Source organism: Melozone crissalis, unplaced genomic scaffold (assembly GCF_028551555.1).
Source record: "Melozone crissalis strain CALT ecotype California unplaced genomic scaffold, PUWL_Pcris_2 ptg000027l_1, whole genome shotgun sequence".
Classification (NCBI taxonomy): Eukaryota; Metazoa; Chordata; class Aves; order Passeriformes; family Passerellidae; genus Melozone; species Melozone crissalis.
This window is the reverse complement of record NW_026535805.1, coordinates 68034285-68061348: the sequence shown is the minus strand read 5'-3', so window position 1 is coordinate 68061348 and position 27064 is coordinate 68034285. Positions and strand designations below refer to the sequence as shown.

The following is a 27064-nucleotide window of genomic DNA, read 5'->3' as shown; positions in this document are numbered from 1 at the left end:
TGGAGTTTACTTTTATTGAAATTATAGGTATAGCTGTGATACTGAAAAATGGCTGTGCCTTTTTTTTTAAGGAACAAGGTGAAGAAGTCTTACTGTCTCAGTATCTCAGTTTTATATTTTCATATGTCTTTAGACATATGAATCTTTAAAACTTTAAATCTTATAAAGCGTAGCTTCCAGCCTGGAGATTAAGTTCTGTAATGAGCAGCTAAGCTGTACTGGAGAGGAATTGGTGAGTAATTCATTAGGGGGCAGAAAGGGCCAATAAAGGCTGCCAAGGTGAGCTGTGCCAATTTGCCACAAAGCCCCGTGGTACAGGCAGCTTCCCAGACTGCAAAGGGGAAACACACAGTCTGCCTTCCCCTGAACTACTTCAGAGCTATTCCTCTCATCAGTGCCTGTGGTACATCAGCTATGAACAGCCTAGATTGGAAGGGGCTTCTTGTCGAATGACTTAGCCATAGGAAGTAAATCTTGGCAATAGGAAGACCTGAAGCTATAGCTCAGGGTTTAAAAATATTTGGTCACTTCTGTTCTAGCACAAAAGAGGAACTGAGCTGTTTACAGGTTAGAAGGACATGATAATTTTGATCTTACTTGAATTTTCTGCTCTAGGAATATGCTGATTTTGTCTCAGTACCACAGAGGAATATTTCATAGCTCCTTTCACCCTTAGCATCCCTATTTGCCCTGATTTGTATTAGAGAGGTACATTTTTTTTCCCACTTAAACACTATTTCTCCTTTTTGAAAATTGTTTCATTAGCAAAATTCTGAAGTTCAATAAGTGAATACAATATCATCCTTAGCATCACTATTTGCACTGATTTGATTCAGAGAGGTACACTATTTTTTCCACTTAAACATTATTTCTCCTTTTTGAAAATTATTTTGTTAGTAAAATTCTAAAGTTCAGTAAGTGAATGCAATAGAATATGTGGAGAAAAAAATTCCTACAGCAGTCCTGCTGATGTCTTTTCAGTCCTAAAAAGCAGTCAGAGAAAAACTCAGACACAGTTAGGTAATAAAAATGCAGTTACCTTTATAAAGAATCCTTTATGGTGCACAACACACTGGAATACATGCCAAAAATGTGCTGAAGATGAACATAGAAACATAAAGCAGACACAATTTTATGTTTCACAAATTAGCATAACTAACAAGAATTCCCAGTTAGAGCTGAGGTAATTCCTTGATGGTTTTACCCTTTTCTGAACCCCCCTCCCCCCCCCTTTAGATGCTAACTAAACTTTGTTTATGAAAAAGTGTCTTGAGAAGCCATTTTAACCTGGGTCCCCAGAGAATTTACCCTTGGTCCCTAGAGGATTCAGGTCTCTAGGAATGTGTTCTGTCTTTCTGTCTAACAGAGTAGGTGAAATGCTAGCTACAAATCTATATAGTTATACAATAATATGCTACAGAGCTACAAATATATAAAGAATGTATAAATGCAAAAAGGCAAAAATCAATTTGGCATCACTGCGTTGATGTTTCTTGTGTACATGTGATGATGTGTTCAAGGAAATGCTCTGACCTTTAGGCTGTTGATTTTTAATATTCACTCACCAAATAAATGTTCTTAATTACAAAGCAGCATCATATTTTTCCTCAATTATGAGAGAAGGGCATGAGGAAGCATCTGCAAAAGGCACATTTTCCCTGTGGTGAATAATTTAGTTTCAGGTTCCTTCTTAAGAATTGGCTGCAAGCAACGAGACAGCTAAGAGCAGCTTTTCACTGTTATTGATAATTTTTGCATGCTTTTGAAATAATTTTTTGTTATTTTTTCATACCTAGTAACTAAGCTATTTCCTTGTCTCTTTCCTTCCCTTTTTGTCCCTGATGTCTTCACAAGAAAAACTAGATAGTCAAAGAGCAAAGCAGCTGAAATAAAGAGGCAGGAAAAGTAATTTTTGTGTGTTTTTTACCCTTTCCTCTCCCCTCCAAAATTTCCTATTCCCGTCTCTTTTTCTTTTTGCAGACCATTCTCACCATTTCTTCTCTGGAGAACTGCCACAGGTTTCTCAGATGATCACAGTCAGTGTCTGTGCTATATGAGTGTGTCTTTCTTCCTGTTCTATGACAGTTCTTTTATCCCAAAAGAAACTAACATTTTTCACTTCTCTGAATTGGTGACTTTCCTCTATGTTTTCATTTCATTCCTTCCCTGACTCAATTTTTTAAAGATGCTTGCAGTGTATTTCTTGAGTTAGTAAACAATATCTCAGCACTTAGTGACAGTGTTCTGGGGATGACTATACATTGATCTCAGATTTTTCAAAATGTAATTTTGAATCTTATTCTTAGTTGATAATCTTCCATCCAAAATTACAAAAACTTCATATACTGGAGTACGTAAACAGAGTTCATTCAGTGAGTTGTTAAGAAGATACTTAGAGGGCACCTCTCTGAAAATTGTATCTGTGGTAACTTAGCTGAAAGAGCACCATATAAAGGAGGCAATAACAGGCTTTTGGAATAACCCAGCTGTAAACTTCTCTGGAAGAATTGTACTATTACATTTCCCAAGTAATGAGATCACCAGGCTTTAGTCTTGTCTGGACTGTATCTGTGTAACATCCAGATTTTTTTTGCACACCCCAAATCTGAATGACTACTATATAGTTGGTTTCATGAGTGATTTGACCAATGGTTATTTCCATAACTCCCTAAGATGATGAAGAAAAACAAGCAACAAAAGACATTTGTATCCTTAGCATTTGCGCTGCTAGTGTTTAGATATGGCATGTTTACAAAACCACTGCAGATGTACTTCCTACTCTCCCATGTCCCATTCCAAGTGACCCATACAATGCAACTTCTTGTTTGCCATGTTTAGTTTATTGTAGCCATTTCTAAACCATAATTTATCCAAAGAGGTGACAGTTTTCCAGTGTTGAAAAGAATCACTGTGTCTTGCTGTGAAAAGTCAAACAACATCACTTATTTCTCCAGGGCACTTGTAATTTTTGACTTTGTAATTTTTGTAATTTTTGAAGACAGGCTTTTAATTCTCAAGCTTTTCTCATGAATGTTACCATTTTTAATAAACATTTCAAGTAAGCTGATACTGGATCAGTATAAAACACCTTTTCCCTTCTTAAAATAGCATAAGGAATGAAACTACAGGATAAAGCAGTTTGTGGAACTGTGTCATGTCAGCTACCCTTCATCAGTGATGTGCACTTTTATTCATGTCAGACAGGAAATGCTGTGGGGAAAATTATTGTTATTTATCTGATGGTATTTTTTTTGCCCAGTTTTTTTCTTTGAGAATTTGCTGATTTACTTGTGTTTTCTGCAAACTTATGAGTCAGAGCACCTTTTGACAGCATTTTCCCAAGTTATTCTTGTATTAGTTTGAAGAATAGAGGTAGTCAAAGTAGCAGTGTGTTTCATTTTAGGAGAGTGAGAGAAGAAGCTACTGTCATTAAACACATGCAATGCTGTATTCTTAGACAGAAGTTCATGTGAAATTCCTGGGTGTTATTTTACTACAGGTGTTTCTCAAGAGGTAATCCCTGGATTATTGTCTAAAGAATTCTTACTGCCTTATATACCATTGTTCCACGGGCTTTTCCTCTCTTAGGATCTTCTATGAGAGATGGCTTTGCCTCTTAGGGATACTGTCTGCTGCAGCCAGTGCTGTCAAATGATAGCAGAAAGGGATATATGCCAAAAAAAATTATTTGTGTACAATCTTTTGCCCAACCCAGATCTTGTTCCCCTGCTTGATGCCCTATTCTCACTTTCATATTACATCCCTCCTTTTCACTGGCTGACATTTTTCTCTCTGACTGAAGAAATTTTTCAGCTACAACTGAACCTAAATTTCACCTCCAAGTTTGCAAAGGGTCTTCTGAGGGAAATGGTCCAGTTTTGAATGTTTGTTTCTGATATTTACGTGTGGATTTCCCCCCGCAGTATACTTTTTCTGCTAATCACTTTTCCCCCTGTTGTTTTGTTTTCACTTTTCTTACAACCTTTATTTCAGTGGTTGGGCACTATGACAGATGATTTCCAAGAATGTATTTCTGTCAAGATATATTTGTGAATATTACACAAAAATATTGTTACATGAACATATATTAGGAAACCGTGGACAAAACGTATCAGGAAAGAGATTTGAAAAAATTAGCCCTATGTGCGAGGCAAAATGTTAAATAGTGACAAAACTTCCTAATCAAACCAATGTTTAGGATATAAAATTTACAGTATTTTAATATATTATACTCCTTTCACTATGCAGAGATCATGAATACCTATGAATACCAGGTGAAATTTAAAGATCAGATTTTAAATACAGGGGAAGTAGTTGCTAAGAACGTCTTACATGGGTGACTTGGAGAATTTTATCTTGAAAATGAACACTTTACATAAAACTTGTATACTTTCAATTAATCTGGTATGTCTGTATGTTTCAATATGTTGTCACGTTCATGTAACAGGCTTCATTTCTAAAGCTGGTTCATTTTTTTAGGATCTCAAATAGAATACAGTTTCCAAATAAAAAGTTTTACTTTTACCTCACCTTTGTGAATGATTGCACCAACATATGTGAATTCCTTGACTGGAACCACTTTAGGCTCTAACATATTTCTTTCTAGATAGATGCTTTACTGTAATTTATAAACTAATACAATGTTTCCTAAATCAAAGTTTATAAAAGCTGTCCTGTTTCTGTGCATATTATAGGGAATTTTTTCCCCCTTCCATCTAGAATATGATTTTAACGTGTTTTCATTTGGAAACTGACCCTGAAGCACGGATTTACTGGAGAAGAAGCACTTTGTTTCATTGCTATTCTTAGTATTCTTTTTGTGTCCTTTTTAGCACAATGTCCAGCAAATGAAATTCGTACAGAATCATCAGGAGTGATCCTCAGTCCAGGTTATCCAGGCACCTACCCCAACTCCCAGACATGTTCTTGGACTATTAAGGTTGAGCCAGGATATAACATCTCCATTTTTGTAGAAATGTTTCAAAGTGAAAAGCAGTTTGATGAGCTGGAGGTATTTGATGGTAAGAAAGATTTAAATTCTATCTTATCACACAAGATCAAATACTGGGTGTAATGGGCCTTGATTTGCAATTTTTGGGATCACAATGGAGTGATATATCTGAAAATAAAACAATAATTCAGAATTCCTATTACTTTTGCCTTAAATCTAAATCTATTAGCCAATGCAAGTTTTTATAGATGTATTCAAGACAGAGAATGTTTTAAATTTTCTTAGGTATTGTTACAGAGGAGCATTAACAACTGCAGTTTCCCTGGGAAAGTCACACAGTTTTCGGTTTCCAGCAAAATTTATGCAGGTGTCTGAAAGGAGATGTTAACATGCTGGTCCAAAATGATTCATTTCTGGTGAAGAAGTATTTTGGGGTTTGAATTACATTTGTCCAAATGAATAAAATCATTTGAGTCTTAATACTGGAATTTGAGTTCAAATACCCTATCTGCTTTCTCCATAGCATTGCAGACCAGTGTTGTTCACTGTTTGAACATATCACTGTTGAAGTGTTCATCTGTTTAGGGACAAAGAGCAGAAAAATGCATTGTCACTTCTCAAAGGCCCCTACTTAATTCTTATTTTCTACCTCATTCTGATCTTATTATGACTTATTATGTTCTCATTGATTGACAAGGATAACTTGCCTCTGATTGTTCTTAAATACATTTTTATTCATTTAGAGACCATTATCATATCTTCCTTCATTAACCTAGAATCGATGATAAGTTTGATAGAAATGATGAATATTCACTATGGGAGTTTCAGAGCATGAAAAAATATTAAAAGGTCACATCTATTGAGGTATCTTGTTTTAAGTACTTTTCTGACAGATTAGAATTTAATGTCTAAAATTACTAATTTTTTTCACTTTTTGGTAGAAACATCCTTTAAAAATCCACAATATTTTGATGCTTTTAAAAATGCCATATCATAGCATATTTTTTTCTTCATTACATGTATGCTGGTCCATGTCAGGTTAGTGCAGAGAACGGTCTGCAAAAAATCTATTAAGACTGGCTTTTCTTCCATTCCACTTTGTATCAAAGACAATATGGAATGTTACTGGAACTTTTCTAGTGGTCTGTTCACTTTGTTTTTCTTTTGATAAATTCAGTTGAAACAGCATGATTTTCCTGATGTATATTTCTGTTTTCTTTCCTCCGAATTTAAATGTAATGAAACCAGATTATTAAGAGTAGATCTGAGAGAAGAACTAATGTCGTTCCTACATTTTTAAGCACTTTAATTTCATGGCATGAAATAATATTCTTACAAATTCATCTCTACTGCAGCTCTGCAGAAGTAATTTTTTCTACCACCTACCAGCAACCTTAAGTGAAAAAGATAATGGCATATTTATAAACTCTCAACTATAGTGCCATGTGGAGATTCCTGAGCTAGCTCTCAACAAGTTGATATTCAGATATGGTCCATTGCAGCACCTTGCAGAGATACTTGTTTGTGTCCCTGTGGCCACATTAGCAATGTGCTTTGCTAATTAGTTAGACATCTCAGCATGAGTTTTAGGGGGCAGAAGACAATGCTGATGTGGCTGTCCTGCTTCCAGTGATGGCTATAACTCAGACTCAAATACTGCAGCATTTTGCAGCAAACAAATATATGTCATATTGTGGGGCCTTGTGCAGTCCAAAAAAGTGTATTTAATCTAGGTTAGGAGAACCACACTGATCTATCTCTAAAAGGTAAAGATACATCATCAAACTTTATGGAGAAACTGTATAAAAATTTGCAAGACAAATATTTAGGGAATTAGTGTTGCTAAGGCACTCATCTCTGATTGCTTCATAAGGCAGCTTTGGAATGCAAAGCACAGCAAGAACTACACCCACCTGCCTGCACTGTACATTATGGCGCTTCAGCAGCTGGATGGTGATCAGGGTAGGCAGCCAGTCAGTAAAGTCAGCCTGGTCAAGTAGGAGCAACAAGCCCATGAGCCATTCCCACTTACCTGTCACACCCTTAGAAAACTCTCTCTGGATTCTAAACCAGGGAAGCCATAAATGTTACATGGACATAATTATTAAAGTGTTTAGAACTTGAATTTATGGCATTCAGGTATTTACACTGAATAGCATTCATTTAGTACAGAATTTTTTTTTCTCTCTGAAATAAACTGAGAATAATCTATCACTGAAAATAGAAGGTAATGCCAACATTTATCTAATATTCAAAAGAACATCCTATGACAGATCACCACACCAGAAGTTGAGTGTGTTTTTTCCTTATATAGACAAACTCTGAAATAATAATTAAATAAATGTCAGATTTAAGAGCAACTCAGTCATGCTGCTGACCTTCCTGAACACCATTTGAAGAGCTAACTGGTAGGTAAGATACAGAAACTGAAACTCAAATCCAGGAAAAACAAAGCAAAACTAAAATACATTGAATCAATCCTCTTATCTCCTAATGATTAAAAAATGTGGTATGGCATATGGTGCTGCAAAATAATTTCATGATCACTAATAAGGATTCTTACATTATCGTAGGTAGTAGGTCTTTATTTGTAGAAGTCCATTCTTTAGTCCCTTGAGAATTTTAAAAGAACATTTACATTTGAAACTGTAACAAGGGTATTAAACAGATCTACAAAATCCAAAGTGAAGCACAGAGAAACTGAGTCAAATGTCATGTTCTAAATAATTTTTTCAAGCAAAAATAGGAATTGACCTTACCATTCCTTATCATTTATCCTACATTGCAATCATCAAACACTAACTCTGCAATATGACAAACAAGTCATGAAGCATTTTTATGATGGCATGCTGAGCAACCTGTGCCTAAAGCAATGCTTATTTGTTCTTATTTTGTACATGCATTTATTATTTAGAATTTTTTTAATAATGCTAACTTAGTTGTAGTATTAGGTTGACTGAAATGCAGTTCCTAAGAGCTGGGAAGTATTTTTAATGTTTAGGTTTCTTTGGCTTCCATAGCCTCTCTTTTGTACCTGAAATGTCCCAGTCAAAAATGATACTTTTTGTTTTGTTGAACTGGTTGGGGCTGATAACAATTTTCAATTTTATTGTATTCAATTTTTAGTTTTCATTTGATTCCATTTTTTTTTTCTATTTTCATGTAAAATAAGAAGACCTATTCAGGCTGTAGCTGCTCAAACTCAGCAAAAAATGAATGAAGAAGCTCTTCATTTGTAATAGTAACTCTGACCAAGATAATGTTGGTTGACATAGCTTTCTTAAACTTGATAAAACGTGGAGCAAGGGACATGGTGAGCATGTGAGAGTGCTTCAGCTGGAGAAAACATTACCTTCATATGGAGGAAAAAATAGCCATTTCATGTTTTAGCAAGGTTCCAGTTGGAGATTGGATTGATAAATGGATTTTTGTTGTTGTTGTTCTCTTCTATATATGTTGTTATATAAATAGTCCTGAAATCATTATCTGGGCCTCTATGGTTTTATTCTAGTGAAGATATTGGTTTAGGGCCAGGATACAGTTTTTCAGCATCTTGTATTTACCATAAATAAACACTACACTAAAATGGAACTATAATAAACATAGTAATTAACAGAACTGAGTCTTAGTGAAGCATGCAAATTCATAACACTTGTACATATGTGTATTCCAAATGAAACTGTGGTTGTCTTACACATGGCAGAGCTTTCTTTTTAGCTTCTGTTTTCATTATGTAATATGGTGGTGTTTAAATTGTACAAGCTGTACACTATCGAAGTATAATTTGCTACCACTCACTAGTTAGAAAAGAGCTTAAATAAATAATAGATTTAAAAGGGCAAGGAGCAGACACAGACCCTCATTCAGTTTATTTGTGTCAAATAAAAATTAATACCTCTTTTTATTTTAAACAACTACTTTTTTCAAAGGTTTTATGGAGAAATCTTTAGTTGCTTTATATTTCCATCTGTTTTTACCTAGATTTTTATCTAGGTACAAACAAATGGAAATATAAAGCAATTATAATGCTCTCTAGTGAAAACCTAAAACCAGATGGACAGTTTAAATTGAGATCTCTTTGTTATTTCTCTGACAAGGAAGTGTCTATTTCCTATGCTATCACGTTCACATTCGCAGCTTAGTTACAATATTGAAAAAATTACTTAAACGCATAGTACTTTAAAATTTCAGTAGTTTCTTTATTCATCTCTGAAGGTTCTTCTGGGCAAAGCCCCTTACTGGTTGCTTTGAGTGGAAATCATACTGGGCAACTGAACTTCACAAGCAAAATGAATCAGCTGTATCTCCGCTGGTCAACTGATCATGCAACCAGCAAGAAAGGATTCAAGATCCGTTACTCAGGTGACTATTCGTGCTTTCTCTAAAATTGTATTTTGTGGATATGCTCTTGTCCACTTCTAATATAATGTCTGTTTATCTGAAGATAATTTTTTATAATGTTTATTTTAAGGATGTTAAATCATTCTGTTTTAAGGACAGAACTTGGTCTCTCCATTTTTTCCCAGTGTGCCAGAGATATCCAGATCTCTAATACTTCTCCAAGTTACACTCCTCTCTGCACCTGTTCTCTTGTCTTATCAGATCCAGAGAGAGGCCTTTCAGATGCAGTGGTAGGAATAACCCTTAGACTTTCACAGAAGTACACAGAAGTGAGAATTTTTGATCCTCATTAGTGGTGCAGTACTTCAGCTGCAATTCAGTACACAATTATTAGATTTGCAATTTCCTAGAGTTGCAGTTCACAACTCTCATTATTATGTTTTTCTTCATGTACAAATAAATGAAAAACTGAGGGGGTGGAAAAATCCCTCATTTCTTCAACAGGCTGCATATGAATCTGGCAACATGAAAATATGTAAGCAGTCTATGTAAATAGTGCTAAAATTATTTCCCATATTAATAACAAACATCAAGAAGAAATATATTGCAGTACTGGATTATGTGTTATGTGTAGACATATTGACCCTTACTCAGTTTGCAGCTGTTTATGATGTTCCCACACATACATCTACAGATATATTGCTACTAAAAGGCTTGGCTAAGGGATCATTTACATGATGTGAACAGTATGTGTGAGAGAGAAAGGGGATAATTGTTATCATTAACATTTGCTTCTTCTGTGTTTGGACTTGATTAGCAATGTAAAGGTTCTGTGAGTTAATTTTGGAGGCTAAATATTGTCAATAAAAATTAAATAGAGAAAGGAATACTAAGAATGTCTTAGCAGAACACTTCATGAAGTACCATGTATCTCCCATTTAGTCATGGTAAATGTTCTTAGGGTGACCGTTTTTGGGAAGCTCACTCCTTTTATGTACCATCCATGCTCTGCCTGTCAAATTTCTAGAAAGTTTCTTTTGTTACTGAAACATAAGATCAGGGCCCAGCTCAGAGCATAATTATGATTGTTTCAGGGATTTAGGAACTAAGGAGAAACTGTTTGCAGTCAGGAAAAAAAAATCACTAAAAGCACCATCTTCACCTATACTTTTGGATAATTACTACAGACAAATTGAAGCTGAGGAATAGGGAAAAGAATTTTTTTCAAGCATACTGGATATTAATATAGGTTTTTATAACAAAAAAGCAATTTCAGGACTTAATAGATAGATTGAGAATGTGCAAGAGGGAACAAAGAGAACATGTCACATCGTAGCCCTCAAATGTGTGGCAGTGAAAGGAGTGGGCCTTCATTCATTAGTTCAAAGTGAAGCAATATCAAGGTTACATGAGTAGACTTCATGTGAAGGTGTTGGTTTGTAAGTATCAAATTATTAAGGAGGCTGATTTTTGAGGAATGGCAAAATATTTTGAACCTTTGCCATGTACACAAAACATGTTTTGCAGTACTGAAGAAGCAGTCTGTAATTGCTAGGCTCAATTCATCAATTATTATGGCACTAGCTATGACTAACAATAAAATTGGGGAACTGGAGAGAGATATGCAATCCTTATAGCTATGTTTTAGGAACAAACAACAGTTTAGCTTTTTCCGCTTCACTAACAGTAAGTGCCTGCATTTTTCTCTAAACTTCTGTCCATTTTACATGAGATTCAATGGAAATAATCAGCATGAAAGAAGAGTAGCAGTGAGCGGCAGCATAAACAATTGGATTTGAATCCTAATGAGGGAGAGCAACATCATCAAAGTAGGAAAAATACAAGATCCCAAAAAGGCTATTGATACTGTGGCAGCTGTGACTGAGCCAGCAGGCTTCCTCATGATGAAGATCCTATTGAAATGAATTACTGCCCTCCCATAACCTTTCCCTTCTTCTCCAGCTATGCCTGTGCACAAAATTTTGTAAATTCTCATTCTGTCACAGCTAGATTTCAGTTGTAGTTACAAATTTTGTTCACTGTTAAAAGCTGCTAGAAGCTTTTATGAGAATACTTAATATTTTTTAGCATGAAGCCTTAATTGTGTAAACTGTTTGGTTAATATTATGTTTGCTATCATGTGGTATAGGACTTTTTGCTAAATCTCAGTGGAAAAAAGCTGAGGCATTACAGCAGACGGGTATTCTTTTAAGGGCTTTGACATATTATTCATGTACTAGCTTAGATTTTAGTCTAAATTATACATTTCCTAACTGCACTAATGCCTAGATATTAAATGATCTCTTTCTTAACCTACAGAATATCTGCATAGCATCCCTCAATAATTTATAACTCTGCATACACATTCCTACCCAAGCAAGCTAGGGGAAAAGTATAACTAAGAAAAAGTAGATGAATGAATCTTTTTTTTTTTTTTTCAAATTATTGGTAGAAGGAATGAAAGTGCACTCCAGTACCTGGCATATCTGCTGGAAGAACATGGACTTGAGAACCAGATGGGGACTTCATTTGCTACTTTTCAAATTGACATTGCCACTACAACAGTTACAGGCTTTTGTTTAGTTTTTGGTTATTCATTCAAAAGTAAATAAGTCTAGTGGTTACTAAGCTAATTTGTAATTTCCTGCCAAAAGCACTATTTTTTCTTATTTCTCAGGTTTAAGTGGCCAGATTTTTGTAGCAGGGGGGCTACACATATGGCCTCTTTGAGAAGCTGCTTGAAGCTTCTCCCATGTCCAAAAGAAACCAGGTCAGCTGGTTCCAAGATGGACCTGTAGCTGGCCATGGATAGTGGTAGTGCCTCTGCAATAACACACTTAAATATACATTACACATACATATACACATACATATATATATGTATCCACATATATACATATACTCAGCAGCAGCTAGAAGTGAGAATACATGAGTGACAACTCTGCAGAAACCACGGTTTGTGAAGATGGAGGGGGAGGAGGTGCTCTAGGCACCAAAGCCAAGTTTCCTTGAAGCCTGTATTGCTCTCTAACCCTAGCATACCACTAAGGCCCACCCAGCTCCTTGCTCACTCCCCCCACAGCAAGATACAAGATGGAGCAAAAAATCAGAAGAATAAAAATGAGAAGACTTGTGGAATGAAATAAACAGGTAAAGTTTAATAGGTAAAACTAAAGTTGCACATTTGCAATCAAATCAAAATAAGGAATTCATTCACCACTTCCCATTGACAGGGGTCCAGCTATCTCCAGGAGAGCAGGGCTCCACCAGCCTTAATGGTGATTTGAACATAACTTGCAACACTGGTTGCGGTGAGGTGTATGTGGCCCAAAAAGGTCAGCATCCGGCTAGCTGAGGGTAAGGCCGACATCCAGCTGCAAATCCTGCCAGCACCCCTCAGCATCGTAAGGCCTCAGGCTGTGCTGGCTGCGGACAGGCTCTCACTGCTGACAGGACGAGTAAAGGAGCTGGACACTCACTGGGGATGAACTTGGGTTTATTGAGAGTGCCAAGAAACCAACCAGGGAGTGACCAAGGCAGGAGGGTGAACTAAGCTTATAAAGGGAAAAGGAGTCAAGGGGAAGGGTTTACAGAGGACCAATCAGGGAAGGGAAGGGTGTGAACTAAACATGACAAACAGCATATGAGAACCAATAAGCACTAAGTAAGGGAGGGGCCCCGGGACCACAGCCAACCACAACCCCCAAAGTGGAGAAGCTTCTGGAATACTAGGAGGAGTAGGGGGTGATTGACTGGGCCCAGGGAGGAGAAGAAGTTTACATATAAGGAGATGAGGGGGAGTAGGAATTATATAACTGAAAGGACTAACAAAACAAGTGGCGGGAAAACTGGGGAGGGCAGAACCATTTACATAAAATGGGAGGAGCAATACAGTAAATAGGGGAGCAAACGAATAAACTTAACGAACACACTACAACAACTGGTCCTTCCTTCTTCTTCTCACAGCTTATAATGTTTGTTGGTCATGACACCATATCTTATGAACTGTCTCTTTGGTCAACTGGGGTCACTGTCCCATCTGTGTCCCCTCCCAAATCCCTGTGCATCCCCATCCCCCTTGCTGGTGGGATGGCGTGAGAAGCAGAAAAGAGCTTGACTCAGTGTATGCTTTGCTCAACAGTGACATCCCTGTATTAGCAACGCTGTTTTCATCAGAAATCCACAACACAGCCTCATATTACAACCTTTGAAAAAAAATGAATTCTATCCTAGACAAACCAGCATACCTGGGAAAAGAGGAGGGGAAGGGGAGAGCAGGCAGAGCAGAGGCTTTTCACAATTTGATTTGATATCTCATTATCTTACTCTGATCTGATTGGTAAAAAATTAAATTAATTTCCCCAAATCAAGTCTATTTTGCCTACGACAGTAACAGCTGAATGATCTCTCCCTGTCCCTATTTCAGCCCACAGGCCTTTTGTTATATTTTCTCTCCCTGATGCAGCTGAGAAGGGGAGCAATTCTGCAGCTTTGGTCTACACCTGGCATCCTGCCAGGGTCAACTCAGCACACTTTTATTATGTTCTTTTAACCTCTTAAGTAATTGTGAGAAGCTTAATTCTTCACCATTCTTTTCTTGTTATTTTTAGGCTTTGGACATGTTAAACAAGTGTTTCTACTCCCTCTATATTTCGATTTAGAAAAAAGAATATTGATTAGTTTGCCTACATTTTCCAGTAGATGATTAGAAGTGACAAGGGAACTGTGTGAAGAATTTCATCAGATTCTGTATAATTATTTCTTCTCCAATTTGTAAACTTTTAGGTGGGTGATTTGCCCAGCAGGAAGGTCACAGTGAAGTACTTTGAATCACAAAAAATATTCAGGATGATTTATATATATTGAACCACCAGTAAGAGTAGCTGTCATATAAATAGCAGGTTTAGTCAGATATTTAGTCAGATATTTATTTTGCAAACATTCACAACTATGTCACTAAAGAGAGAATAGGCCTTTGAAAATTTATCTTGTCTTTTCATGTTGTTTATTTGTTAGATATAAAATAAAATGCAAGAGAAAAAGAATGACAGCCTGATCCCTTTTTGTTGCTTGGTTGTGTATTGTTCTCAATTTTGATCCTGTACATTTTAAAATTAAAATTAACATATGGAATGGACGGTCCATTCATTAAGGAAAGGGTTTAGTAATCAGAAAACAAATATTTAGTTTTCTTATGTGTCCTTATCTACTTACTTTAGGCAGTGTCCAAATTCTTATCTATAAAGTGTGTATGACAGTGGCCCTCTACTACAGAGGATATTTAAAGAACAGCAGCACAAAGAGATAAGATTCCCCAGTAGTATGACAAAGACAATTAAGTATCCAAAAGGGAAACTTATAAGGAAGGAGTGTACTGAGGTGTGACTTTTAATTTCTCAACATAAAATCTAGCATGTAAGGTGAACAAATCATTATGGTATCTGAAGACATTTTTTTTCATTTATTTATAATTTCAAATATAGTGCTGTTTCTGTGAATACTTACAAATATCTTTTCCATATTAGTTTTTTTTGACTACTGATCAAGGAAACTGCTGGGAAATCAAATCCTTTGCTAAGATTAGTTCTTTGATAAAATTTTGTAGATTCCCTGTAGAGAGTGAGTTCTACAAAATCATCTGGGAGGGCTGGACATGGAATTTTAAAGAATTTTAATTTGTAATTGGGAGTCATTTAATTGAGCTTCCCTGAGACAGAGTGTCTCAAATAGCAAAAAAATCTCCTCAACATAAATATTTAAATGTTCCAGCTATTAAAAGAATGTGCTTTGTTAGAGTGTAGTCCTGCAAATACAAGATTAGTGTTTATAGGTGTTGCTGTCCACACATCCATTGACTAGTGATATGTGATTTAGCTGGCAGCTATTGCCCTGTTAGTATTCAGTGGCAAATTACAAAAGTTCTGATGTTAAGTTAGCTGAATGTTTTGATTATAAGTGAGCTGAAAATGTTCAGTATGTTGCTTTACAAAATACACTGTTATCTAAGAGGTCCTGAAAGGACATGGATGATATGTCATTTGGAAAAGTAAATTAAACCTGTAACTGTAAAGTTGCTTTGGTCAGTGGAATGGTCATAGAAGTTTATCACATTTTGTGGTAAAACATAGTCATTCTGAGATGAGAGCACTCCTGTGTGACTACACCTATTTCAGCTAAGCCTCATAGGATTCCAGGACAAATTCCCCCAGAAACTGGCTGGGAGAAAAACAGCATTTTATCACAAGGGTCCTTGACACAAGGCTGCAGTATTTTATGAGTGCACAGTATGGATTTCTGCTTAAGCTCAAAATTTTCACTCAGCTTACAGTATATGTAGTTTGCAGTCTGACATTCTTCAAACATTTGCTTACACTTCAGGTCTTCAGACATTTATTTATTGCTTTTTGTGTGGTTCTTCTGTTAATGTCAGTTCCTGATCCTAGAAGTTATGTGTGTTTCATCCTGGGCTCTGAAGGGAGTTCAGTTTAAAGAACAGATTAAAAATTACTAAGATATAAACTAAGAAGTATGTAGACTTATCACTATTCCTTTATTGTATCAACAAGTGTATTTTTTAGAGTAAAAAAAAAATTCATCTTCAGAATTTTTAGATAATTTGCTTAAAACACTTTTCTTCTCATGCTATCTATAGCTTAGACATTATACACTGCTTGGAGTATCAGCCTTTTCTATAAATATCATGCTGTCTTGGCAGCACAAAGTACTATAATCTTAGTAGGACTTTTACATGGATGTGGATTACAGGCACCGCTTACCTGTAACCTTGTTGATGGCTAATGACTTGCTACTACTTTAAAATGTCATTAACAAGAATTTCTGTAAGAGTGGAAGATGGATCTGATCTAGGTTGGATGAATGTTTTGTTTAAAACATTCATTGGATAACATAAGTTATCCAAACATCCATGGTTTACATCGCAAAATGTATGTTATGTGTGTCAGAAACATTCTTAACAGTCATGAAAGTGTAAAGTTTGGCACTTGGGACGCACAGCCCCTTTCTGATACATGGGAACTTTTCTGTACTGTCTGGTGAACTCTTCATTCTACTTCAAGGAATCCACCTCACTTTGTGTAGTCTCATTCATCATGCCTTTTGTCCCAAACTCTATACCCATTATGGTCAAAATGCCTCTGCCAAGACAGTCTAGCTGTGCTCCTCAACCCTTCTTTATCTCCACCCCTTTTCCACCCCTCCCTACAATTCACAATCTACTTTTAGTGGTAGAAAACATAAGGTTTTTCTTTATCCAACTTTTAGCTCTCTTTCTTTCCCACCTAGCTTAACATCTTAATTTCTCTTCCTCTTCCCAAAGACACCCCTAATTTGTTATCCTCCTCCTTCCTGTCTTCTGTCTCTGATCTTTTCTGTCTTTGTGTCCCACTAGTCGGTTTCATTTGATTTTAAATTTTTTTCTTTCACTGAATCATATTTCATTCTGAACACAATCTCAGTTTCTTATTCATCAATCCTTTTGGTACCACTACTAATGGCTAACCAAGTACTTCTTTTTCTCTCATTTTTATTGGTTTCTCCTGGTCTCCAGTCCCTCCCTTCCTGTTTCTCATCTCTTTGCGCAATCTGTCATGGCTACTCTTCCCCATGGCTCTTAAATCAGCACCTTCATCTCAAATATTCTTTCTCTCTCCAGTTATAACCTCCCTATTCTCAAAGCACTTCTGTTAATTTTATATTCACACTTGAAAGTCTGTCTTTAACTTTCACAATGGCAGATGACCACAAAGCTTTACCGAGGCATCTCGTTTTCCAGACCGCTTCCCTATTTCCTACAGGTCCATGAAGCTGCTGCCACTCACCCACCTTGGGTTGTCAGGAAAAGTAAGCATTAGTAACGGTAGGCTGAAGAGATGGTTGAAAGTAGAAAATATACAGGAGTCATCAAGGTAATGATGACTCATCCTTTCCTCATGTGGAAAGGAGGATATAGTTTTTTGTAGAATATCTGCAACAATAAACTTTAGAAATTAAGTATTTTTAAAGGGATATTGAAGTAAATTCTGAGTGATATTGGTATTTTGTCTTCCTTCTTGTTTTCTTCTATAAATTTCTTAATTAAAAAGATTTTTTTTTTTTTTTTGCCTAGCTCCTCTCTGAACACCACTTGATTCACTGGAGAGCTTAAACCATGCTTTTGGGCTCAAGGCATTATCAATTGCTATGATATAAGCAAAAATTAAGACTGATAGATTTCCCCTTTGGCTCCCAAGAAATTTTCAGTATTTTGACATCATTCTGTGCATTTACGCAGCCTGAATATCCCATATTTCATGCCATTTTAAAGCTTCTCTCTCTGGATAGTCATATATATTTATTGTTGTAATCAGCCACAGCTAAAGCATGGCAATAAATACCCTGGCAATCAGAACGTGAAGTTTAACCTGTTACGCTAAAAATATATTATGCGTTAAAAGCCCTCTTCTTTTATATCTAGCCAAGAATTTACTGTTAGAATAACAATGTTAGCAGTTTAATAAAAGAATTACTAGTCCATATTAAATAGTTATAGGAGGAGATAGAAAAAAGGAGACATGACAATTCTATACAGAAAAACAGTACAGTTAGAAACTTTATGCAGTATTACTGGGCTACAGAGAAATATTTTATGTCTAAAATTGCAGTACTGATATAATAAATTTGGAGTTTTTTCTGAATTGCATATTTTATTTATGACTCACCATCTTTTCTTAAGATCTAGGATATTTAAAAATAAATAGCACTTAAGAGGTTACTGCAGCTGATTTTAGAAGTCTTAACCTGCTTGTTTTGCAATAACAATCTTATTTATTCTTCAATATGTTAAAAGGAAAATTAAAGCCATGTTTATTGTGGTTCTTTAAATGCCAAGTCCCTTTTTTAAAGAGTAATTTGATAATTAATGTAATTTAGGCAGACGAGTGAGTGTCGCCATGCTTATAAAGGACACAGAACATGGCCTCAAACAAATCTTTTTACTGAACCATCTTGGCTTATTAATTTTCATTCTAGTTTAATTTTTTTCCTTTAATATTTAGCAGAGATTTTTTTCAGTTAATCCCCAAGCAAAAGAATGTACAGAAATATCATTTTGAGTAGAAATAATGTTGCTTAATTGAGAACTATATAGTATAATTTCAACAGATAACAATATTTTTTGGTATTTTGAATGTTGGACTTAGCTTTGCTGCTTATGTTGGGTGTTATTACTGGAAATATTGACTTTGATATACTATATCTAAATCTAGACATTTAAAGGAAACGTTTTGGTTAGGAATATAATCAACTGTATGATCTCTGTCAATGAACAAAAACATTCTTCTTTAGGTGGTAATTGATATAGTAGGTGCACCATCAGGTGACAAAATATACATTAAAGATAAAAATTTAAAAATAGAGCTAAAAATTGAAAGCTGTACACCCAAACCTATAATTATGCACTTGTGAAAATAAAGCAACTTCTACTGGATAATTGTCTGCAGAAATTAAAATTAATGTCACAGTTTATCTAAGACACATTTCAGTATTATGGAGGGAGTATTCCAACAGTAGTTGCAGTCTCAGTCTTATTGGTATTAACATTTAGTTCTCAGTGGAGCTCAACAGTGTCCTCTCTGTGAAGAATGTTTGTAGGCTTATTTCAGTAGTGGATGTGCAGTCAGGTTTATTTTCAGAAAGCCACGATCCTGCCATGCTGCTTCTGAAAAGATAATCTCAGTAAGCTTGATATAGTGCATACCTGCTTCCAGTACGCAGTGACTTGTACATCAGCAGGGAGTCCATGTAATTTTTTCATATTGCTTTTATCCAGTGATAAATGTTTGCGTTCTACAAACAGATTTGTGTTACAACTCTGTATACAGTGTGTCAAACTATACTGCACTTCTGCTTGATCTGGGTCCAGTTCAGGTATCCATATTCCATTCTTACAGAAAGATACTGCAACCTTATTTTGGGAAATGGTCTTTATTACTCACTTTTTGACACAAAAAAAATTGTACTTCTTTTGCTTATTCAGCATATATTTAAAAAAATCCATTCTTATGTAACAGATTCTCGAGGACCATGCTGGTCATGAAATCCCCTCTGCAAAAAATATTAGTAGAGTAGTGATTAAAGTTAAGCAAGGCTTACTTTCATTTCAAAACTCAAACAGGTACATTCTCTTACTTCATATGTAGTGTAAATTCAATTTTTAAGAAGTTGCAATCAGTTATGTTACATGCTTTTTGTAAAAGTCAATATACTTGTCCATAACTAAGAGAGAACAGGTACAAAAAAATTAACAGCATTTTAATCTGAAAAAAAGCATCTGAAGAATCAGTGTAATGTTATTTGTCTTATAAATTTTTAACATATTTGACAAAATGTTTAAACTTTGACGTACGTGTCTAAGTGCACTGAAATTTTTAATAAAGCTGTTTCTATATGTTTTTGAATATTGCGTAGCTCAAAGAATAATTTTAAATGCAGTTATCAAATTTGAAGTAGAATGTTTATTAAGTGTGAGCGAATTACTGAACATTCTATATGCTTCATGATTGTAGCTTCCTTATGTGAAGCAGTACAAACTGGTTTTGATTATAAATTTTGTTTGTGAACTTCATGATGTTTCTTTATATGTGGTCTGAATCTTCACTGCGGATCCAAAAGTACTGTAAAGGTTTCAGAATTGATTTTAGTGACATTCAAAGTTTTTACATGTCATAAATAATCTTAATTTTGTAAATTAAGTGCATTTGATTTGTTTTTAGTAATGTCCGTTTTTTGGGTTTTAGCTCCTTATTGCAGTTTAAACCCTAATTTGAGGAATGGTGGAATTATAAATAAAACGGGTGGTCCTGCTGGAAGCAAAGTTCGCTATTATTGCAAACCTGGCTACAGAATGATTGGTCACAATAACGCGACGTGCAGGCGCTACCAAAACGGAATGTACCAGTGGGATTCTCCTGTGCCAATCTGCCACGGTAAGATAATGTTTTCTTCTTGAGCAGGCTTCTATAACTTCATGGTAAGGCTGTTTGACAAAACAAAGATGCAGCATGTCAATACTGCTGTATGCCAAGAGAGACACTGACATCATGACCTGATCCAAACACACACTGACTTGTGTATTTCATGTGTGCAGGGTTGAAGTATTAAAAACTATTCATGCAGTCAAATACAGACCAAATGAAAAGTATGTCTTCAGTGCTTTATTCTTTAGTAATGTGCATACCTATAAACAGACCACAGGTCATTACATTGTATTACAGAACATTTTAAAAAATCAGTAGTTATAAGGGATTGCTTTATTATTTTAGAAAATAACTTTATAACCAGTTCTTTAAAGACATAATTTTTGACTTATTTTCTCTCTATTTTTGGGGTTTGGTTTTTTTGGGGGTTTTTTTGTTTGTTTTTGTTTTTGTTTTTGTTTTTTTTTTTGTTTTGTTTTGTTTTGTTTTTACTATCCTGGAGTTGAACCAGGTTCTACTTCAGCTTGCTGCTCTTGCTAATAGTTGTTACTGTTTGTCAAATGTATATTCCCCATCCCTGGAAGGCCAGGCTGGATGGGCCTTTGAGCTGCCTGGTCTAGTGAAAAGTGTCCCTGCCCATGACAGGGGTTTGGAACCAGATGACTTTTAATGTCCCTTCCTACCCAAACTATCCTATGATTCTGTGATAATATCAGGGACCTGGGGAAAAGAAAGAAGGCTGCAAATTCTACCCATGTCATATATGGCCTATTCTAACATGTCTGCTTCTTGTCTACTTTATTTATGGAATGAAATTATGGTAGCATTCATATTTAAGAACATGATTGATTAAAACTTGCAATTACTTGTTCTTAACTTTGTAAGACTTTACATTAGTTTTTATGTCTTCTTCAAGAAAATATTTTGCTTGATGTTCCATCTCAGTAATGGTTCAGATATTTCTAAAAAGACCATAAGACAGAAGTATGAAAGTTTTATTTTGCGATTTACAAAAAAAAAAAAAAAAAGGCCAGCTGAGATTTGGTGTGATGCTTACTCTTGAGAGTGTGCTATTTGTAAGAAAAGTAAAAAGCTACAGAAATTTGGCTACAGTTGAAGAACTTGAAGGAGCAGGGTTCCTATCTTCTATACAGAATAATTTGGTAGCTAAATATTTCTTCTGGATGAGCATTTTCCTGTTGAGAAGGGGCATGTGGCTATATCCCTATCAGTCCAGGGAGAAACTCAAACTTTCAGAGTGCCACAAGCAGGACCTGTGCATCTGTGCTTCCAGAACCCAGGATGTCTTCTAATCTCTTATGCCATCATGTTATATCATGTAATGCCACATATATTTCATATATGATTTGATATGATATGTGATTCTGTTTGATCTTCCTGAAGGTCACTAAGTCATGGGAGAATCTGTGTGTGATCTGCATGTGAAGTAAATTTAGGCACAAATGCTGCTTTTGAACTTGAACTGCATTTTAGGTGCTGTTTCTGGTGCTGGCATTGAAAATTCAGACCCTTTGAACTAAAGAACCTAGAATAATGACTAAGCCTACAGCTTGAGATCAGCAAAGTGGAGGATAAAATTTTGTTCCAGATAAAAAATTTTTTTTTTAAATCTGTATGTGGAATAAAGTTTTGATTCATTTGCTTAAACATGAAAGTCTAGTGTCATTTTCAGTGTCCTGAGGTGTTTTACCTCTCCTCCATCCACTAGTAGAGATTTTTCAGGTATTAGGCTTGCAGGATGTCTTGTAGGCCTAAAAATCTCAGGGAACAATGGGAAAAGAAAAACCAAGCCCCGTCTGCCTAAACTGTTGTATTTGATCGGGTCAATACTGTTGCTGAAACTTTGGGAGCTATTTTGCTGGCTATCTGGCAGGTGTCTTTTTTCAAAAGGTAAAGAAATTTTTTCATGTCAACCTGGACCTCAGTTACTTTAAGCATGTGAGGATGGGGACAGTATTCTGTGTGTAGCTGTTAGACTTGGGGGAGCTGGGGCAATAAATTTCAGGAGGCCCTGTATTTTACTTCTCTCTAGAATTTAAAATCTTGTGATTCCTCAGCTGTCACAAATTCTATGCAATTGTATCCCTTAGCTTTCTGCTACTTATCCAGCCAGACTATATTAGCTTTCTACTGCTACTTCCACTATTGTTCAAATAGCAGAGTTCTGTAAAATGAAAATACAACTCAGCACATAAAAATTCTTATATAGTTAATTCTTTTTTGTAGTTTCTCTCTTTTGTTAGAACAGTATAACGTCAAGAGTTTTCTTTTACATTTTTAGTTTTTACATTTTATGTTCACAATTTTCTGTTCACAATGGCACAGAAAGTGCTTCAAATTGGCCATTCTAACCTTGAAAATTATGTCCAAACATAATGAGGTTTGTGAATGGAGAAAAAAGTTCTTTAAACAATTTGAGAAAAAAGTCCCCACTTTTAAGGACAAAATTAAATAATTCACAGAAAGGAGGAGGGAAAATGTACAGATGTGCAGGACTTGATATAACATCTCAGGACTTCATAGTGGATAAGCAAGGGTCAAAGAGCCTCAGAAAGTAATAGATTCTGAACAGAACTACAGAGTACTCAAGAAAATTGTAAAATACTTCAGACATTGTGTCTGCCCTTTTTTTATCACTGTCTGCAAGAAGGAGCTTTGAAATTTTAGCAATCTAGCATGTTCACAAATATGTTTTTTCTTTAATTTTTAGCTGTATTTATAATTTCATTCATATATATGGCTGTGGGTATGTAGATTTCTGTAAACAATGGGAGAAAATAATATTTGCAAAATAGGTTGTTTAATCTTTACTATAAATTTCTTATAAATGTAAGATTCCTCATTTTAATATATAACTTCACAACTCTGGCCCAATTATTCCAACTTGTATGTCTGAATGAGGCATATGTTATTCAAAAAACTCTGAAATGGAGAGCATATTTCAAAATTTATTTTTTACTTGTTATAAAAATGCATTCTCTTTAAAAATTACTTAAAATTACACATTTGGTCCTGCTCATAGATTTCATTATAGGTTCTTTCTGAATCAAAAACCCTTTGATTAGTTCAGAAATTTCTGTAAAACTAGTCCTGCAGGGTTACATTTGTAATTAATAACTTAAAGTTGCCAGAATTATTTTTTGAAATCAAGTTTGATCATATTATCAAAAAGGGTAATTATTTTTTTGCAGATCTATTAAACAAAATCTAATTTGAATATGAAAACATCTAATATAAGTTAATCTGATGGGGTCAGAAGATATTTTCAATTCATCTTCTCAAATGCAGATGTTGTAATAATGTCCTGAGTGCTGTATAAAAAACTTGACTCCTATCTAGAAAATTAGAACTTACTGTTATTGCTTTTATTTCATTTGTGAAGTGAAAAGAGAAACATGAGTCATGCTACATTCAAAAGAGATATGGAGAGAAAATAGCAATTCTTATATAATAACAGTGAGTGGCTGCTGAGAGGAACTAATAAGGCCCCAGAAATGATACTGGCAACAACATTTGTGAGCCACTGATTAGCTCATGCATGGATTGCCATGCTGGAGGAGAGTAGGAAGAGAGGTCTGAGGATGGAGATGAAGAGAAGACAAGAGAAAATGTAAGAGAAGCTTGGCAAGAAGAGCGTTTGGAATGAAAAACTGAAAGCAAGTTCTCAGGGTCAGTATGGCTCAGCAGTGCTGGGCTGCCAGAGTCTGGAGGCTGAGACGTGTCTGGAGTCAGAGTGCAGCAGTCTCTGGCAGGCATGAGCAAATGCCCCTCTTTACCCCACCTGGTCTTCCTATACTGGACTCAGCTCTTGACTTAGTTCTGCCTCATTTCTCCCACTCATACTTGAAAGAGCTAAAAACAATTTTAAAGAGCCTTGAAAAACCCTTGGCTGCTCTTCACTATTTGAGTTACTTCCTAGTAGGTTTATAAAAGAAAACTGGAGGTACCTACTTTAAGGAAGTTCTCATCTGAATTGTAAGTACTTGGAAAGGCTCTCTTCATGACAGGAGCATGATACAAGTTTAGCTGATGCCAACAGTTCCTGCTTAAATTGCTGATTCCAGGTACTGTCACTAAGCTTACCTCTGTTCTTGAAGTCTATAGAAGTACACTGTGGAGTTAGAGAACTTTGTACCTTTTGCTGTACTGAACAAAGATTATTCCAAGACCATGACTGTGTTCCATGTCTGCCCTGGGAGAATGGGCTTGAAAATACCTGTTTGCATTTTGCACAAGACCTATGACTCTGAAGCCACCAAGCTACTTCCTCATAGAATCAGGTGGTTTGTGTTATTGGGCATGGAATTAGGCTTGGGCCTTTTACCATTTTGGTAAATATTACTATGCAAAAATGTCCCTTTTTGCATACAGTGTTAAAAATGTAAGGTAAGTAGCAAATTAAAAATACCAAATTCCAGCAATCTCTTTTAAACCAGTGACCATACTTCAGAATATAAAACAGAAATTGTATTACTCTAGACTAAAAAAAATTCCAGAAATTTAAGAATAAATCAGGTTGTTCTAAAATCAATGTTTAAATAAGCTAAAATTAGTTCCAAAATGAATGAAATAATTGTTATTTCTTGACAGAGGAATAACAGCTAACCTTACTTTAACAGGATCCTAAGTTAGGTTTTTATTTTTTTTTATTATTTTCTCAGAGGAGATAGTGAAATGCTGGAAGAGATTGCCTGTGGAGAGTGTGAAATTTTCATCACTGGAGATCTTTCAAAAACAAATAAGATCAAGATTGGTCAAGTATAATTTTGACTTGTGATAGGAGAATAGACTAGATGACCCCTCATAACAGATTTTTTTATACCCCCAATCCCATTTTCACTTCCTTTTTTATTTCTGTATGTATCCAAGTCCGAGAATTGTCAATGCTCTCTCTAATGTTTCCAACTGGATATCGTGCACATAAGCCACTGAGTGTGTGTTTGTTTTGAATCCTGCTTTTAGGGACTTCTCTGTTTCTAACTTCAGGTTTTGGTATTTAAATGCCTTTTCCAGCACTATTCTGTTCAGTGCCAGAAGCAGGTCACTGAATGATGAATGCTTCTGGATTAACTTAAGGGATTTTCCAGCGTATGAAAATAAACTCAATGTCTGCCTGTAATGCACTCTCCAGCTTCATTTCTATATGTAATGAAATTGCATATTTGAAGATAAATTATATGTAAGTGTCTTACTGGTGTAATGCAGGTGTATAGATACTTTAAAGGATTGCCATACACCTTAAATTTACTGGTTTTAATAAGAAATAAAGGCAAGTATGATGTGGAACATGAAAAAGCAACTATAACTACATCTCAGTTTCTAGATAAAAGGCTTTTCCCCTTGCATTGGAAGAAGTATATTTTTCTGCTGTGCAAGATAATAGATACAATTAAGGCTGAGAAATTTTTAACACTCTGTATGCACATCTCCCAGCTGGAACCTGTCGGTCTCATCTAATCACTGACCTAAGAAACATGCTGACAATTCTCAAGTCAGAAGATTTTCTCAGAACCATTCTTAATTATTTAACAATCATGAAGCTGTGAGCTTCAAAATACTTGATTGTGGCATAGTAGCATCATTGTTTCCACTCCCCAAAGAAAACATTTTAGTCAGTTTGGTTCAGCTTTACTTTAAATTTCAATGTACTGGCTATTTAATGAAACTCTCATTGCTGATACGCTTTGTTTTAACACTGCTGCTCTAAAAGCCTTTAGCAGCCTTGATAAATTTCTAGCAACAGGAATAGTTCATTGCAATCCCAGGCTCTGGGAGACAAGCATACAAAAAATAAACAGGTAAGACTCTAAGTGGAACAGTGCCAGAATGCCAAAACTGCTTTTATGATAAGTAGCTAAAGCAGCAGTGAGAAAAGCCTGACAATGTAGCTGTACAAGATTTAAAAACAACTAAGGAAAGAAGGGACACGGTAAGGGCTGAGGTACACTCTGAGGGTAAAAGTGCTGAGGTGTGACAGGTAAGCATAGGTTTTGAGGTGCTTTAGCATACTGGACATTGCATCACATCTGACATAACTGAGAGGCCCACCTGTGTGTGAGCAGGCGTTGAACATCTTTTATTCCTTAAAATAACTTGCACATAAGAGCTACTCAGTCTTGAACTTTTCAGTGTGTCTCTAGAAAGGTTATTCCTAAAGGTGAAGAACAAATGCTGACAGAATTATTAGCTCTACCATGAACTAAACAGACCTGGATTGGTTGGGGGTTTGTTTTTTTTTTTCAAATAGCATAATAAAGGCTTCTTGCTTCACTAAGGTATTTGAAGTTATTTCATGTTTGGAGTCTTTAGAGGGAAATAAAATTAGTTCCACCTGGATATACAGATGGGCACATACATGGGATGGGTGGATAGAATCATAGTTTTGAGGTTTTGGTTTTATACAATTAAATTTATGCAGATTTAACACAGAGATTACTGTTTTGATATGAGAAAGGGGACCTGAAAACATTGACAAGAAGTCAAATTTTAATCAAAAGCATTCAGACACATTGTCACAAGTCAGAAGAGAACTGTAAGGCATGTTAGGATGAGTGGAGGCGTAGTGTAAGACGTTGGACACACTGAACTCCTTCACAGTAACCACAACTTGAAATGCATTGGCATTTTTGTGATATACTAAAGTAGAGTGTGAGTTTAACTTTCCATCAATTCAGCATGCAGACAAACTTTTTGCAAGTATTGCTTGCCTGACACAAGATCAAAGTTGTTTCTTGTGGTAGGTAAAGGATTCAGCTGACCTTTAGGGAATATAAAGCAT

The 27064-nt window shown here is 35.6% G+C and overlaps 1 protein-coding gene across 2 annotated transcripts in view; it reads left to right on the top strand.

Moving 5' to 3' along the window:
* Nucleotides 1–27064, top strand: part of CSMD1 (CUB and Sushi multiple domains 1) — a 1069501-nt gene that overhangs the window by 969964 nt on the left and 72473 nt on the right. For both annotated transcript variants that reach the window (XM_054280127.1, XM_054280126.1), the window contains exons 47-49: nt 4833–5021; nt 9167–9313; nt 20086–20274. In XM_054280127.1, the coding sequence (XP_054136102.1) occupies nt 4833–5021; nt 9167–9313; nt 20086–20274 (525 nt within the window). The remainder of the gene's footprint in view (nt 1–4832; nt 5022–9166; nt 9314–20085; nt 20275–27064) is intronic.